Here is a 16150-nt window from a genome sequence, read left to right on the forward strand (position 1 = left end):
TACCCCAAGTGGTTTATCTGGTAGGCGTGGCAAGCATAATAATAATAATAATAATAATAAAATATTAACTAATCTCGATTGCGTAATTGTTACACACTGTTGATTTTTTCGCTGTATCTTCCTGGTTTTTAGCTCGATTTCTTTCAAACCACAAAAGGTTTGAGTTTCAATAGTTAACCTATTCACCCACCGATTTTCAGCTTCTTCCCATACGCGGTTTACCCTGTAGGCGTGACAACATATTGGTGTTATTTTTCGTGCATAATCGCTCATAACTCTTTGCCTGTTTATGGTATTCCAGCCAAAGTTGGTACAGAGATGCGCCTTTATACCCCCCTTCTGTGTGCCAAATTTCAAGGCAATCGGATAACGCGTTCGCGTTTTATAGCAGTTTTTGTAAGTGTGCGAAAAGAGGAAGAAAAATAAGAAGAAGAAAAAAAAACGAAGAAACTAAGCCAATTTTTGAAGTCGCATATCTCAGGAATGCCTGAAGCGATTTCGCTCAAATTTGGAATGTGGAGTGCTGAAGGTGGAGGGAATCTACACAGCAAAATTTGTCTTGTTTCATCAAGGCAGCACAGAGCTACGGAGGTGCGAAAATTGCGTTTTCTTTCTTCCTGTCAATATACTCACGGGGTTGCGTGCCGGCTTCTTGGGCCGCACGACACACTACCGTGTGTCTTGATTTACACAACAATAAAACTAACCTTGTAGAAATCGCTCCATAACTTTGGCTGTGTTCATCGTATTAACTTCAAATAAAGCTCAGAGTACTCACTATTTAGAGGCGAATAAATTGATATACAAGATCACGTTATGCGGTTTTAAAAAACTAAAATTGCGGACTGTTTTTATTGATTGTGTCACGAAGAAATCAGTCGTGTGTAGGTGTTTGAAACTCATCTTAGTGCTTTTAAGACATTGGTTCTACACTTTGGTAAGTTAGATAATGTTGTTTATTATTGTCAGGCGAGTCTTTTAGTATAATTTGTTATACAATTGAGCATTTGTAGGGGCTTTGTCAATGCTATAAACTTATTATATTTTTTTAAAACACTAAATGCACAATAATCATAAAACGTGTGGGCTTTCAGGGTAGACTATGCACACAATTTTTGGTCCTTAAAGGGTTAATGTTTATGATAATTATTCTTAGAGGAGTCTAATATGCACAGAAGTGCTTCACAGCTGGATAGTTTTGGGTTTGTGGTGAGTTTGTAATAAACGTGAGTAGATCTGTGAAAACCTGACACAATTGCACAAGCCTAAATTTACATTGAATACAATGGGTGAAATACTTACGAATTATTGAAAAAATTCCGTAAATGTTTTGAATGCCTCTTTTGTATTGAAGGAAGGGACTATCAATAAAAGCCTGGACATCATCTTATTCACCTACTCAAGGCGAGTTCAAAGCGCTTTGTGTTGTTGCAGTAGACTAAATGATATGTGAATTATGGTTGCTTGTTTATGTCGCATCAAAGCAATCATACGTGATCAATCTTTCTTCACAAATTTCATCTCTGTACAGTATGTAGTGAAGAAAGGTAAGAAAAAGAAAAACTTACCTATAGTAATCGATTCCCCTATTCATGGCAAACACGATGGTGCAAGTTGCAACTCTGTACTGCACTGTGTTTGTAACCCATTTTTGTAAGCACCTGTAATTTATTTTCCCAATACTTCCTGTCAAATCAATCTTTTTGTTGTTGCTATTTTGTAGGGCTGTAGCTCTGAAAGTTATTAGCACATTAGGCTGAAACTTTGCCAGAGGGTACACTACTACATGTGGCTAAGTATACTATAAAACAGGAATTCAAAAATTTTGTGATTGTGTCGGGTTCCGGTCACAAATGATTGTACTACGTGACTGCTCAAATATATGTGACCGGATCTGTGAAAACCGGATACAATTATGAAATTCTTGTTTATTAAATCTTTATAATCAGCTTAACCAAATGCATGTTTTTAGCAAAGTTTCAGCATGGTATGGCAATACGTACCTCTGGGAGTTACAGTCTTACTAAGTAGCAACAACAGAAAAATTGATTAGTACAGCAAGTATAGGGAAAATAAATCACAGACACTTACTAAAACAGTTGTAACTTATGAACAAAATGACATAATTAACATAATTATAGAATTGAACTTTGCACTATTGTGTTCGCCATGAATAGGGCTATTGATTGTTGGGTAAGTTTTTCTCATATCACCTTTCTTCACTACATACAAAAGCAAAATTTGAGAAGAAAGATTGTGTACTTTAACTTCAATGTGACCTAACTAACATTCATAACTTGCTTGTCCTTGGGTATCCCTTGAGAAGGCAAATAAGATGATATCCAGATTTTTATTTACTAGCCCCTTCCTTCACTAAGAAAAAGGCATTCAAAAATGTACGGATTTTGTTTAATAATATGCAAGTATTTTACTCATTGCTTTATACTGTAAATTTAGGCTTGCATGATTCTGTCAGGTTTTTGTTGATCTGGTCACATATTTAATCTTGGATAACCCACCCACATACAATAATCATGGAGCGAAAAAACCACCTTGCTAAAAACGTGTGAAAATTCTGTCAATATACGTACTCACAAGTGCTGTGTGAAGGTTTCTTGCATGGGTCCCACAACACACTACCATGTGCTTTGATAACCATCAAAGAAAGTAATTGCAGTAGTACAGAAGAATCAGAGTAAAAGCCACTGAGTTATTATACAAAATCCAATTACGTGTAGCAAGTGTGCGAATCGAGATACTCTAATAATACAGTCAGTCACTCTATTAGAGCATTCATCGTTAGTGAGTTACTCTACACTGTATTGGAGCGTTCAGCTACATAACAAGTCAGTGTGTAGAGAGTTCAGCTATGCAACAAGTCACCCAGTAGAGAGTTTAGCTATAAACATTGTTTAGAGTTCAGCTACAAAAAGTCACCCGGTAGAAACCTCAGCTACAAACTACAAATAAGTCACCCTGTAGGCAGTTCAGTTACAAACAAGTTACCCTGTAGAAACAAATCACTCTGCGGAGAGTTAACAAACAAGACATCCAGGCCAAGCTAGTCACCCAGTAGAGAGTTCAGCTACAACCAAGTCACCCTGTAAGAAGTTCAGTTACAAGTAAGTAACCCTACAGAGAGCTCAGCTACAAAAAGTACACAGTAGAGAGTTTAGCTACAAACAAATCATCCTGTGAAGAGTTCAGCTGCAAACTAATCACCCAGTAGAGTGGTTCAGTTACAGCAAGTTACCCTGTAGAGAGTCTAGCTACTTACATTGGTAGTCACTCTGTAAGACAGCTCAGCTACAAACATTACCTTGTATTTGTAGGGGTTTCTGCTACAAGCCAGCCAACCTGTAGATGTAATAATACAGTATTTTTTTAAATACATCGGGGGCATATTTAGGGGGTTTCCTGAGGTTCCAGAAACCCCCTTTGAAATTTGAACTTGTGGGCTTGCAGCAAGAAAACCAACTATCATAGTTTAGAAGCACAAATCTACAGAAAGATGGGAATAGAGCAGACTACAATGCATGCACGTACAAGGAAACTTGCTTAAAAGGGTTTTATGGAGAACAAGAGTATGAATTTAACATTCATAACGGATTGCAAGTAATAATTTATTAAATGACAATCATATTTTGGACTTTAAACTGAGAATTTTGATATAGTTAGCTACATGCATTTGGATCACTACAACTCACCAGCAATATTTAAATCATAATTGATAGAACTTGATAGGAGCTAAATTATATATTGAAGATAGCATATCCATAGAGCATTAACTAGTGAATTTTGAAACATTTGATGTTCAATATCTGGCAGTGGCTGTGAGTTGTGTCCTAGGCCCCTGTATCAACCAAATCTGATAAACCTCCTTTGAAAATTCCTGGATACGCCCCTGTACATCATTATATATAAGCAAACCGCACAACAACAGCCAAGCTGTGAAAAAAAGGTGCGGCCTTAAAAAGCCTGGGTGAAAAAAGTTGTGAAATCAAAGGTGGTGGCCAAGAAATGGCTGCAATGATGTTAATACTATTAGTGTTAGCATCATTGCAGCCATTCCTTGTTTATTCACAGCTTAGCTGCTTTTGTGCGGATATCACTTCTTTTTGTAATTGCAAGTTCTAAGGCCAGCCTATGGTAGACCTTGACAATTCCTTTTAACTTTTTCCCCTTTACTACAGGAGACTGCGTGGCTATATGAAGAACAGAAATTTGAAGGTGTGTATACCCCAATGATAGCTGGGCAGATTCGACTCAAACCTAGGAATGGGAGATTCCCTGCCCTGAGGAAGCTTTCACTGCAGATATTCCGTTCAAGCAGTATGGAACTATGGATTCATGAAAACTTTTATTTAGATTTTTCATTATTATTCCCAGGGTTACCAGCACCACTTGCCACCACCCTGACATCACAGAACTATATGACACTACTCCTTCTGAAGAGAGGCAAGGAGAGCAAGTCTTCTGTAACAGCACTGAGCAGCATGACCCATACCACCCCTTAATGTTGAAAATACAAGTAGAGTAAAAGAACCCATCTCTATTTCGTTGTTCATACTTCCGTTGTTTCTCACACCATCAAAATGTTGATAAACTACAATGAGGATACTTGGGTACCACGATATGAAGGTGCAATTGCTTTATCTTTGACATCAAAAACAATGCCTTCAGATGTGACTATTGAGTAGATTTTTGCTAGAATTTTCAATTATAAAATAGAAATAAAGGAAGATGACCAGCTGTGATAACAGCGGCTCAGTGGTTAAGGATTTCGGTGTTCAGTATGGAGGTCCCCTGGTTTGAACATTGGTCAGTAACTTTTTTCGACATTTTTTATGCATGTTTTTTACCCAGTGGTGACTGTTCTATTAGAGTATTTCAACAGTAATTTGACCCTGTGATATACAGTTGTTTGGTTTTTGCCTTGTACCTCTGTAGCTGTCAATGTGATTTCTTTTAAATCACAAAAGGTTTGAGCTACAATGCATACCAATTTTTTTGAGTTATTGCCATAAGTGGTAGAAGACTATATGAAATTGAAACGTCAGTATACATAATCCATAACAATGATCAAGACACATGGTAGTGTGTCGTGCAGCCCAAGTAGCCGGCGCGCCACACAGAGATATATTTACAGGAAGAAAACATCATTTTCACACTTTTATATCTCGGTCATCCCTTATCCGATTGGAACCAAATTTGCTACAGAGTTGCCCGCCAGCCAGGGAAGTCTACATTCCAAATTTGAAGGAAATCGCTCAAGCCATTTCCGAGATACGAGCTGCCAAAGTTTCGATTTTTTTTTCTTGGTTTTTCTTTTTTCTTCTTCGTGTTTTCCCACACATGCAAAAATTGCTATAAAACGCAACGCGTACTCCAGTCGCCTTGAAATTTTGCACACAGAAAGGGAGTCCAAAGGCAAATCCTAGCATCAAATTTGGTGCAAATCCGATGAATGGTTCAGGAGTTATGACTGATTATTCGCGTAAAACAAGATCGATTTGTTGTCACGCCTACAAGGTCATGGAATGAGTTGAAAATTGCCATGTAGATGGAGTAACCATCGTAGGAGTGCCTTTTGGTGGTTTGAAAGGAATCGAGATTAAGACCACGGAGATATGACACAAAACCCAACCTGTGTCGCAATTACGCGATCGATTTGTAGTAATAAAAACTTGACCAGCTAGAAAAGCAAGGGATTATCTCTAAGGTTCCTCATAGCCAGTGGGCCACACCAATTGTCCCAGTCCCAAAGAAAGATGGGAAGTTTCGTATTTGTGGAGATTACAAAGTGACTGTCAACCAAGCTTTGTCAGTTTTAATGAAGAATTTACCAACTACTGAAGAGCTGTTTTCTATCTTATCAGCAAGGAAAACATTCTCTAAGCTAGATTTGTCTCAAGCCTACTTACAGTTACTAATTGAAGATACTTCAAAGCTCTACTTAACAATTAACACTCATCAAGGTCTGTATGCCTACAACCGATTGCCTTTCGACATTTCCTCAACTTCAGCTATTTTATAAAATGCTGTACCTAGAGTGACTGGACATTTTGCTGCTAAAGTCACGGCGCAGTCACCCAGAATTCACACACTAGTTGTATGAAGGTAAGTTTTTGTTGAGTTTGAGGCGAGCTAGGGTCTAGTATTCCCCGAGTATTCAACTTCAGGGTGCGCGCCTAGTAGTATGCCTCAAGCATTCAACTTTAGGGGACACACCTAGTAGTATGCCCCGAGCATTCGACTTTAGGAGATGCGTCTTGTACTTTAGAGTTAGAGTTAGGGTAAGGGTTCAGGTTTAGTTTCTTCTTTACAGGTGTTATTTATATAGGCTTCTTCAAGAATGACATATATAAGGTACAAACTAAGGGAATAGGGTAGCTGGTACCGCAGTGATACAGTGGTGAGTGCTGGGCTAGAGTATGGGACGTCCTGGGTTCGAGCCTTGCTTTAGCCAAACTTTTTATTTTTTTGTTTTCTTAGGTTTTTTTGGCTAAGTTTTTTTTATTCACGTGATTGCCGTGACTCTAAGCACAGCCTTTCTAAAAACCTAATGTACACTGTTCTACAAGGAATTCCTGGAGTGTGCTGCTATAATGATGACATATTAGTCAGTACCTCAGATGAAGACAGTCACCACCATATCCTTGAACAAGTGTTTACTTGACTGACTACTCATGGTTTCAGACTGAAACTGGAGAAGTGTGAGTTCCTACTTAAGTCTATTGAGTACGTGTACTTAGGACATGTGATACCTGTACAGGCAGCAGGTCAGTGATAACTAAGGATGGTATTCAACCTATCCCTTCTGAGGTAGAGGCCATTGTAAAAGTCCTACCTTCTGCCAATGTGCAACAACTTTGGGCTTGATTAACTATTACAAAAAACTTATTCCAAATTTGTCGACACTTTTACACCCTTTGAACTCTCTTTTACAATCAAACAAGAAATGGTGTTTGTCAACTGAGTGTTCCAAAGCCTTTCAGAATGCCAAGAATCAGCTATCCTCAGCTTGCGTACTTACTCATTACAACCCCAATTTGCCAATTATCTTAGAAGCTGCATATGGAGTGGGTGTAGTTATCTCTCATATTTTCTCATATACGTAGTTCCGAGAGACTAATAGCTTTTGCTTCCCATACATTAACAAGTGCAAAAAAGAACTGTGCACAGCTAGAAAAGGAAGCTCTGGCACTGATATTTGGTGTTAAAAAGTTTCACCATTAATTCTATGAGTGTAACTTCACCCTCATAACTGACCACAAACCATTAGTTACAATCATGGGACCAAAGAAGGGCACACTCTCTCTAACAGCTACACATTTACAAAGATGGACAATTTTACTGTCAGCATATGACTACAATATCCGATACAAGTCCACTACAAACCATGGTTGTTGATGGTCTGTCAAGGTTACCATTGCCTTCCACACTCCCAGACTTATATGATCAATGTGAAACTTTTAATATTGCACAAGTACAAGTATTCCCTGTAACTTTTGGAGGCATTCAGAAAGCTACTATATGTGACACCATACTTAGCAAAGTCTACCATTATGTATGAGAGGGATGGCCTGCCGAGGTACCAGCACCATGAAAATGAAGTTGGTGCTGAGAATGGCTGTGTGATGTGGGGTATGCGTGTGATTGTTCCACAGACACTTCATTCACAAGTATTGAAATCTCTTCATGCTAACCACCCTGGAATCACAAGAACAAAGGAAATTGCACAAAGCTATTTTTGGTGGATTGGACTAGACAAAGCAATTACAGAATTGGGCAAATCTTGTCAAGCTAACCTAGCCTACACCCTTGGATATGGACTGATACGCACCCCATAGAAACGTATTCATGTTGACTTTGCAGGGCCATAGTTGGGTCACATGTTTTTCATTGTTGTAGATGCACACTCAAAGTGGCCAGAAGTAATGTCAACTACTACCTCTGAGAAGACAATTGAAGTCCTAAGGTCACTGTTTGCTCATCATGGATTGTCAGAAAAATTAGTATCGAACAATGGTCCTCAATTCACTTCTGCAGAATTCAAACAATTTCTAGAAGGAAAAGTATTAAACACATCCTCAGTGCTCCTTACCATCCAGCCTCAAATGGTCTTGCCGAACATTTTGTACAAACTCTGAAGGCTAGTTCCCATGATGGCAAATCAATTCACCACCGTTTAGCACAATTCTTGTTTGAGTATTGTGCAACTCCTCATGCCACCACTAATGTTTTTCCTTGTGAACTGTTCCTGAAACGAAAACTGAGAACACGTTTTGACTTAAAGGTTAACTGCAGTGGAAATTTTACCTACCCTTTTTAATGTCTGTGTATGTTTATTTACTCATACACTGCACAGAACAACAATCTTTATAATGATATGTTGTTGTGTTGATGAGATATAAACCCGCAAAGATGTTGAAACGTCACTTCCTTGAATTCAGCCCAAGTCTTTGATGTCGATTGCAACGTCACTGTCAGATCTGGTGAACAGCTAACTACGCTAATTACCAATGGCGAATGTGTGAATGGTCTTGCTATGGTCTTGTTCTGTAGTGAAACATTGCAGCTGGTTTGTTCTAACTTTGTGCTCAGAAGCATGAGAATGTTTGTTCCATTTCTGATGCGTGTGAAAGAACGTGATTTGATCCTGTTCGGTGATATAGTACGCTACGGTGCCTGGAAAATCATCACTGCACAAGGGCATATGCCGGCGAAGAAGTGAGTTTTGTCAAAAAGAAGGAAGTGGCAGCAATGCTTAAGGTAACATATTGAATATCTGCAATGGTGTAGTTACAACATTGTTCGCCACAGCTGGGCCTGACCTAGCAGTGGCAACCTTAACTAATATTATGTCTAACAAAATTCTTCGTGTATACTTTGGTGTTGTAAATAAATGTTTTGCATTAATCTACAGCTGTACTGTCTAGCTCCTATTGTGAAAAAGTATCCCATAATTGCTATTTTACACTTCAGTGAGTGACATATGCATGTTCCAGTACAAAAAAAGAAGATATCAATGTGTATGTAGTATATTGATGATAAATTATTATCTTTTGTATCGGGAGAATGATGGAATAGTGTCCTTGTCGGGATGTTCATATGCACTAGCCAATGGTGGGGATGATTTAGAGTGCTCATGTTTTTCGCCAATAGTACAGTACTCCACTGCTTTGTGCATCAGCTTCTCTACATAGACTATATTGAAATGTTAACATGATATATGAAACAAAATTTTTCTTTTTCATGTGCTGTATGCCTTGGGAACTGGGATAGGTTTCGGCTTTAGCCTTTGTATATGCTATTGCTAAATGCTCCTTGCCTTCCCTTATACTTGCTTATGGTCTTCCAAAGTTCTCATTAAAGTGTAATACAGCTAGTAACAACCTAATTACAATAATTATGTAATACTAGTGATATCAGCTATGTAATACTAACAACCTAGAGTGCGATCCACGATAGGAGAAAGACAGCAACTTGGGAGCAAAATGGTTCACCATGCTGTGATAAGCCTCCAAGCTGCTTGTTTGATGCTGTGATGATAGTTTCTTGATGTCTGGCAAAACGTCTTATGCAGAGTATGTCATATAATTTTTCATAAACTTTGCTGCCTGTGTGTTGTATAATAAACTATAGAAATTCAAAACAGTATATAGGGTATTGATAATGTTACCTGGTGTAAATCACTTTTTTCGTCTATCTTCAGGTGACAGTGTTGGGTGGTAGCATTCATCATGCTCAACACAGATGTGATCTATCAATGACTTCCACTGCTTCAAGATGTCATTACCATCAATTCCATTCGCTGCACACCAATAAAGATGATTGGTAATGCTTTTTGTCCACTCTCTGACGAGGTCAGTCTGCTTTTTTTGATAACTTGCCAAGCCTTTTTTAAATACCTACAAATTAAAGATATTTTAATGGTGGATTAATAAAAATAATGTATACATACCTTTAGAAACATGCCAAACATCATAGCGATGGTCGATATGTGGATGATGCTGCCTAACAAACTTACTGACTTACTTGTGCCTATCCGTTACCAGAGTCCCAACTTCTAAAGACTTACTGGCTAGAAAATTGAGAGCCTTTAACAGTCCCTCCTCTTCCATGTTGTTGCTTGACATGACCTGATTACACTGTAAATTAGTCAGTCAGTATCAGCATATCTTGTAGCAATGTGGTTACCTGAACAAGTTCAAGATGGATAATTTTTTTGGAGTCCATATCAACTATTCCATATGAACCAAACTTCGCACTGTGACCAGGACTATCACATCTTCCATCTCCACCTATGGAAAGTGGGCTACCTCATGCTGTACACTGCTGTAGCAGTACAGTCTAATTCTCCTTCCATATTGCTTTTATTGAAGGCAGAAGGAAAAATTTTTGATGGTCAAAAAAAAAGCTCTGTCTTTAATGCATGCCATTTTTAGGTGATCAAGAAGATGAAGCACTTTGGCAGGAGTGGCACCACTAAATAAGATGGATGCTGACAACAACAACAAATTTCCAGCAGGTGTGTCACGGATAAATGGTTGGCTTCTCCAAGTCCACTGGTAGCTACAGTGGAAACACTCCTGAGTAACAGCAATATAAGTTCCTTTCTTGTCTGAAATCCTACCAATGCATGATAAATGGCATGATCTACATTGGGTGAATAGGTGAGAATGAAATACGAAGTATTTGATTTCATTCTGTGGAGACACTTCAGTGTCATCTCTAGAGTTTTAATAAGTACAACATGTAATAACATGTTGAAATCATGTCATTATACAGGCTTACTCTGTGGTATCCTCTTGGCTAAAGTAGAATGAAGCGTTCAGCTCAACATCAGTAAAAGAATCACCTGGACACATTGTAGTGGACTGGAGATCTGGTTCGATTCCTGTGTGTTGTACTGGTGATGGCTCATGCAAAATAAATTGTAAAAGCGGAGCATCAATCAGATTACATTGCATTTCTACTGATTTCTGTTTTAGGTGGGCTAATGTTCCTGTTTAAATGGCACAATGGTAAGGTCACACTCGGAACACACATATGGACGTACCTTTGTTCTTTGTTTTCATTTTTATAGACACTTGTGTTTCAACAGACTTCACCTCGGGATGTACTTCAACATGTGTTCCCCCGCCTGTAGTTAAGGGGACAGGTATATCCATTTCTTCAGGTAAAAGGAGTGATGATTCTGACGAAAGAACTTAATCTTTGACAGCACTAGTGGAGAGGGAATCTTCATCCACGGCAGAAATTGTAGAGGGCACATCTTCATCCGTTGGAGCACTTGTAGAGAGGATATCTGCTATTATCTATTATTATAATAATTATATATAAATGTTATTGAAGTTTTATTACATCAAGTTGTTATAGCTTACAGACTTCTGTTGACGCTTTTCAAAAGCTGGTCTTGGTGCCTTGCTTGTACTTCCAGGTGGCTCAAACCTATCGATTGACCTTAGAAATATAGTGGGAATAGTATCTGGCTTCAGGCACTTGGCTGCTGGCAATCCCATTTGATCTCTGTAACGACTACCTTCAGTATCAAAGCAGCTGGCTTCACAGTGCTTGGAGCATAATACTTAAGTCGAAGTTGCCAGTCACTCCTTTGCATTTTAACTGCACTGGTTCACTTTCTTCATAACCCTTCATCTTTTGAAAACACATGAAAACTGTAGCCTTTCCCACTCTCAAATCCGCTAGCAGCATTACAACCAGCTACTATACAATGGGTGGGCATATTTCTTCGTTGAACAATTAATTAAACAGCAAACCACTTCTACAAATGCAATACTGGCAGCTGTCAGCTGTAGTTGTGTACTTATACTTGTAGCAATGTAGCTACTCACGCACGCTCATGTGTTTCAGCTTGCACGGGTATACATGACAGTGTATGATACGGCTTCCGAAATGAAACCACAAGTGTAGCCACAAGTGACTTAGCTAAACTAGGACTGTGATTATTAGCCAAACCATGTCAGAAACTTAAAAACTAATAGTACCACATGTTTTTAGCAACAATATACTACAATGTAATAGTAAGAAAAGTTTTCACTGCAGTTGACCTTTAATGATGGCAAACACAAAACAACAAGTGACATCTAAACAAGCAGATCAAAAACAACATCATGACAATCATTCCAGATTACAGCCCATGTTTCCAGACACTACTGTTTTGTCAGAGAATAGGACAACACAAGTGGATACCTGCTGTGATTCTACAGAAACTGGGTCTAGTGACTTTTAGTGTTGCAATTAATAATGGCAGAATTGTGAAACATCACATAGACCAACTATGTCATAGAATAGTCACTACATTAGGCTATAGCCACTTCTGATACCACCTCATCTGACACTATTGACATTGACACTAATCCTTATTCATCACCACAGGGTACCACTGTCTCTGAAATTACCACTGAACAACATACAGAACCTCCTGAAAGACATTATCTGTTATGACAGCACTGACCTCCAGACCGTCTAACACATAACTTTGATGAACAAAATTACTCTTAACACAGGAAGGAGATGTGGTATTGTAGATTTTGAAGTATATAGAGACAATAATCTTTCAAGTATGTAGACTAATGTACATGAATAAAATTAGCTAAGTTTAGTTACTTGTACTTGATGCTTATTTTAGTAACTTTAAATTTCCTTGGTATTTCTAGAACATTCTCTTAGTGTGACTATATAAATGTGTGCTGTGTGTAATACTTTCAGAGTGTGAATTAGAGTGAATTGGCTACGTATAAGCTATTGATTGATGTGAACTTAGCTTTAGTAAATTACTGTAGCTACTACTAAAATATCACAATATCTATACAAAAACAGCCAAGAGGGTGCGCCCCCCACAAAGCTAGAGGTGACTAAAACGTGGAACGGATTGGGAAATGGACTCACAAATGGACTGGCTCAAACAAGCCTAAAATATGGTTTTACCAGTAGTGTTGCACCGATATGCAGATTTTTACATTTACCGATACCAATTTTTCACTCATTCCTTAGCCGATATGCTGATATTTACCGATATTCTTCAATTCTATAGGTCAGGGGAGAAGGAGAAAAAATCATCTAAAGTTTGTGTGTGTATAACATTAATTGCAACAATTTAATTACTTGCATGGGCAACCGATTCTACAATGTTTGCTACCAGTGTGCCACTAACCCCTTTCATGGAAATGAAAGCCAAGTAGTTATTAAACACTAAGTCAGCTTCTCAAACAGACTTTTGGTGGGATTCCAGACCCTTTGCAAATAGTGATTGGTTAATTGCATGGGCGGCCGATAAATATACACAGCCTATTACAACCTTGCAGCCACACTATTCACAGATAAACAAGCCTAAATAGTTATAAACAGGTACAGCAAATAAATGTTTACTGCTTACCTCTGCATTCACTGCTTTCTTTTAATACCGTCATGTGTTTATTACTGTTGTTAATGATTGACTGTGGGTTTAGGTTATCGGCAAATAATTTCCTCTTCGTAGCCGATACCGATAGTTGCAAAATCACCTTATATCAGCTGTTACCAATTATTCAACTGATTATCGGTGCAACACTATTTACCAGTATAGCTCATAGCATAGCATCTCAAAAACAATACTACGCACAACAAAGATCTTTGAATGTTGATTTTAAAGTACCAACAAGCCCTGTACTTAAAACTAGGGTATAATAAACTCGGGCAATAGCAGCCATGGGTGAAATTACCACTACCAATACCATAAACATGACCTAATTATAATTACGTAACATAGTGCAAATTTATTGTTGCAGTCAGCCTTACTCCTTACTAGCTGATGAAGTACAACATGGTGTGACTTCATCCTGTCACCTGTTTTTTACACTGAGAAGCAGCAGTGAAACTAATTGCAGCAATTAGCCTGAACACAATCTATTAGTAACAGCATCTCTTGAACAAGTCTTGAAGCTTGTTTACAGTATTTTACAGTCATGCCACAAAGAAAGTTCAGCACAAAAAGAATGAACTTCAAGAGCAGTTTTAAGCACAGTGTTTAATATTGACTTAAGAAGCTTTAAGACAATGTTCAGAGGTTTATTTACTGTCACTGTATTGTCTTTTGGAGAGGGAAACTATGATAAATATACATTTGGAGTAGGTTTTTCCCAGTTCGTTTGCAAGTCGGTTTCTCAGTCTGTTCCACGTTTTAGTAATTTCCCAAAAGCCAGGGTGATAAAGATGTGAAATCAAAGGTGGCAGCTAAGAAATCACTGTGATGGTACGCTAATGGCAAAAAATTTAATAACAACAATTCAGGTGAATTTGGTGCCGAATTCTAGTGAAAGTTGGAGAAGGCAACACAATTAATTCACCTGAATTACAGCCATAAAAAAGTTTGTGATTAACCTACCATCACAGCCATTTCTTAGCCGCCACCTTGGATTTCACATCTTTTTTTCACCCTGGATGTTTGGGGGCCATGCCCTCTTATCACAGCTTGGCTGTTTTTGTATATTTATATATTACAAACTGATAACAGTGACACAAAGGGTGCTCCAGGTGTTACATAGAACTCCTTTTTTATGAAGAGTCATATAATGTTTTGATTGAAGATAATCATTACAGTTAATGTATTTTTGTAAAAAGCCCATTGTTATTTTCTATGTACGTACCTTCATGTCACTTCACACTTCCACACAATATTATGTTGTTAATCTTTTACAAATGTTATAAATATCACATTAACCACAAAATGGTAAGGTGAGAACAGAAGGCATAGATATTGAATATTGACCATTGAATTTGTGTAAAATTAACTCTTACCTGTTAGAATACTAAGGAAAGCTTCCCTACTCATCACATCACCATCATTTAGACTAAGTACAAACTGATATAGACCACGATGTTGTGCATTCACATTTTTGATTGTCAATGTGCTGATCAGCTGATCACCTTCTTCAAAATCATTCTCGACCATGTAAGGATCTGTGCTTACATGTGTTATAGCATTTCCCATGTTATCCCACTTTATATCATCACTGTTTACATTTTGATCTAGATCCACTACACAAGTAAACACTGCTGTTCCTCCAGATGGTACTGCAATATCACTTGGTTGTGTAGTTATAGTACCTGTGTAATGATATGATTGTTAATGCACTTAATGCAAGTATATATGTGACCCGCTGAGCAAAAGCTGGCCATTTTCACATATTCCTCGAATTCCATGTTATTGCTTCTCTGTTATCTATAGTAACAAAGGAGTGAACAGCCAAAGTTTCAGCCTTTTGTGATGAATAGTCTTGGAGTTATACTGTTGGAACAGGAATAACTCAATTTATACAGCAAAAATTCAGCTAATAAAATACAGGTACTTATTTACTCTATTATAACTCACAATCGAATCAAGCTACAAAGACAGGGTTTGGCTCAGTCTATTTGCCATGAACTGGCACATCGACCAATTTAAATAATATAGTGTTTTCTAGGTACATTTTGTGTGGACATGAGAAGGCCATTTCAACAATTAAATGATGGTAAACCTTATTTCTACCACATCATAAATAAGCACCCAGAACTCACATAATGAACACGAAACAAAGATTTCTTTCTTCCAATGAACAGGAGAATCTGGTGGTGTATAGGTTTTATTGATTTGGGCTTTGCTTTGGTATTATACCGAAGTTATCAAAACATGCATAAAATTGTATGTAGTACATATTTTTTTACCAAGTTTAGAATTTTGATGGCTCAGAAATAGGCTGGTTTTTGCTCAAAGGGTCACATATAATCTAAACCATGGCAGTCCAAATGGAATATGCAAGGCCAACAAAAACAGTAGCATTGAGTAACAAAAGATGCAAAATTAAAGGAACATGGATGATAATACAAATACAGCACGCCAAAAGTAAAATTTCACATAGAAGTATAGTGTTCCACTGATACAGCTAAATGAAAATAATAATAAAAAGTTATGTAATTTTGTATTTTATTGCAATTGCTTGCAAGGAGTTGATGCCACTTGCACTGGTGTTTTATAACAAAATATACCACACCTGTGGTTGAGATCAAAAGCGCCACGCTGTGGTATATAACTGATATACCATAGCAAACTGTGGTATATAACTGATATACCACAGCAAACTGTGGTATATAACTGATATACCGC

The 16150-nt window shown here is 37.8% G+C and overlaps 2 protein-coding genes and 1 long non-coding RNA gene across 4 annotated transcripts in view; 1 reads left to right on the plus strand and 2 right to left on the minus strand.

Moving 5' to 3' along the window:
* The window catches only part of LOC136260734 (uncharacterized), a 122473-nt gene that overhangs the window by 81890 nt on the left and 24433 nt on the right, over positions 1 to 16150 (minus strand). The window contains exon 2 of the mRNA XM_066054583.1: positions 14806 to 15114. Coding sequence (XP_065910655.1) covers positions 14806 to 15114 — 309 coding nt within the window. The remainder of the gene's footprint in view (positions 1 to 14805; positions 15115 to 16150) is intronic.
* LOC136260766 (uncharacterized) overlaps positions 1 to 16150 on the plus strand; it is a 215166-nt gene that overhangs the window by 4011 nt on the left and 195005 nt on the right. The gene's annotated exons all lie outside the window — the stretch shown is intronic.
* Positions 9307 to 11890, minus strand: LOC136260789 (uncharacterized). The gene is made up of 8 exons (XR_010703679.1): positions 11391 to 11890; positions 11066 to 11324; positions 10801 to 11011; positions 10204 to 10737; positions 9968 to 10154; positions 9686 to 9914; positions 9454 to 9623; positions 9307 to 9399 (listed from the first exon to the last, which is right to left on the minus strand). It is a non-coding gene; the product is annotated as an uncharacterized lncRNA (long non-coding RNA).

Source organism: Dysidea avara, chromosome 1, assembly GCF_963678975.1.
Source record: "Dysidea avara chromosome 1, odDysAvar1.4, whole genome shotgun sequence".
Taxonomy (NCBI): Eukaryota; Metazoa; Porifera; class Demospongiae; order Dictyoceratida; family Dysideidae; genus Dysidea; species Dysidea avara.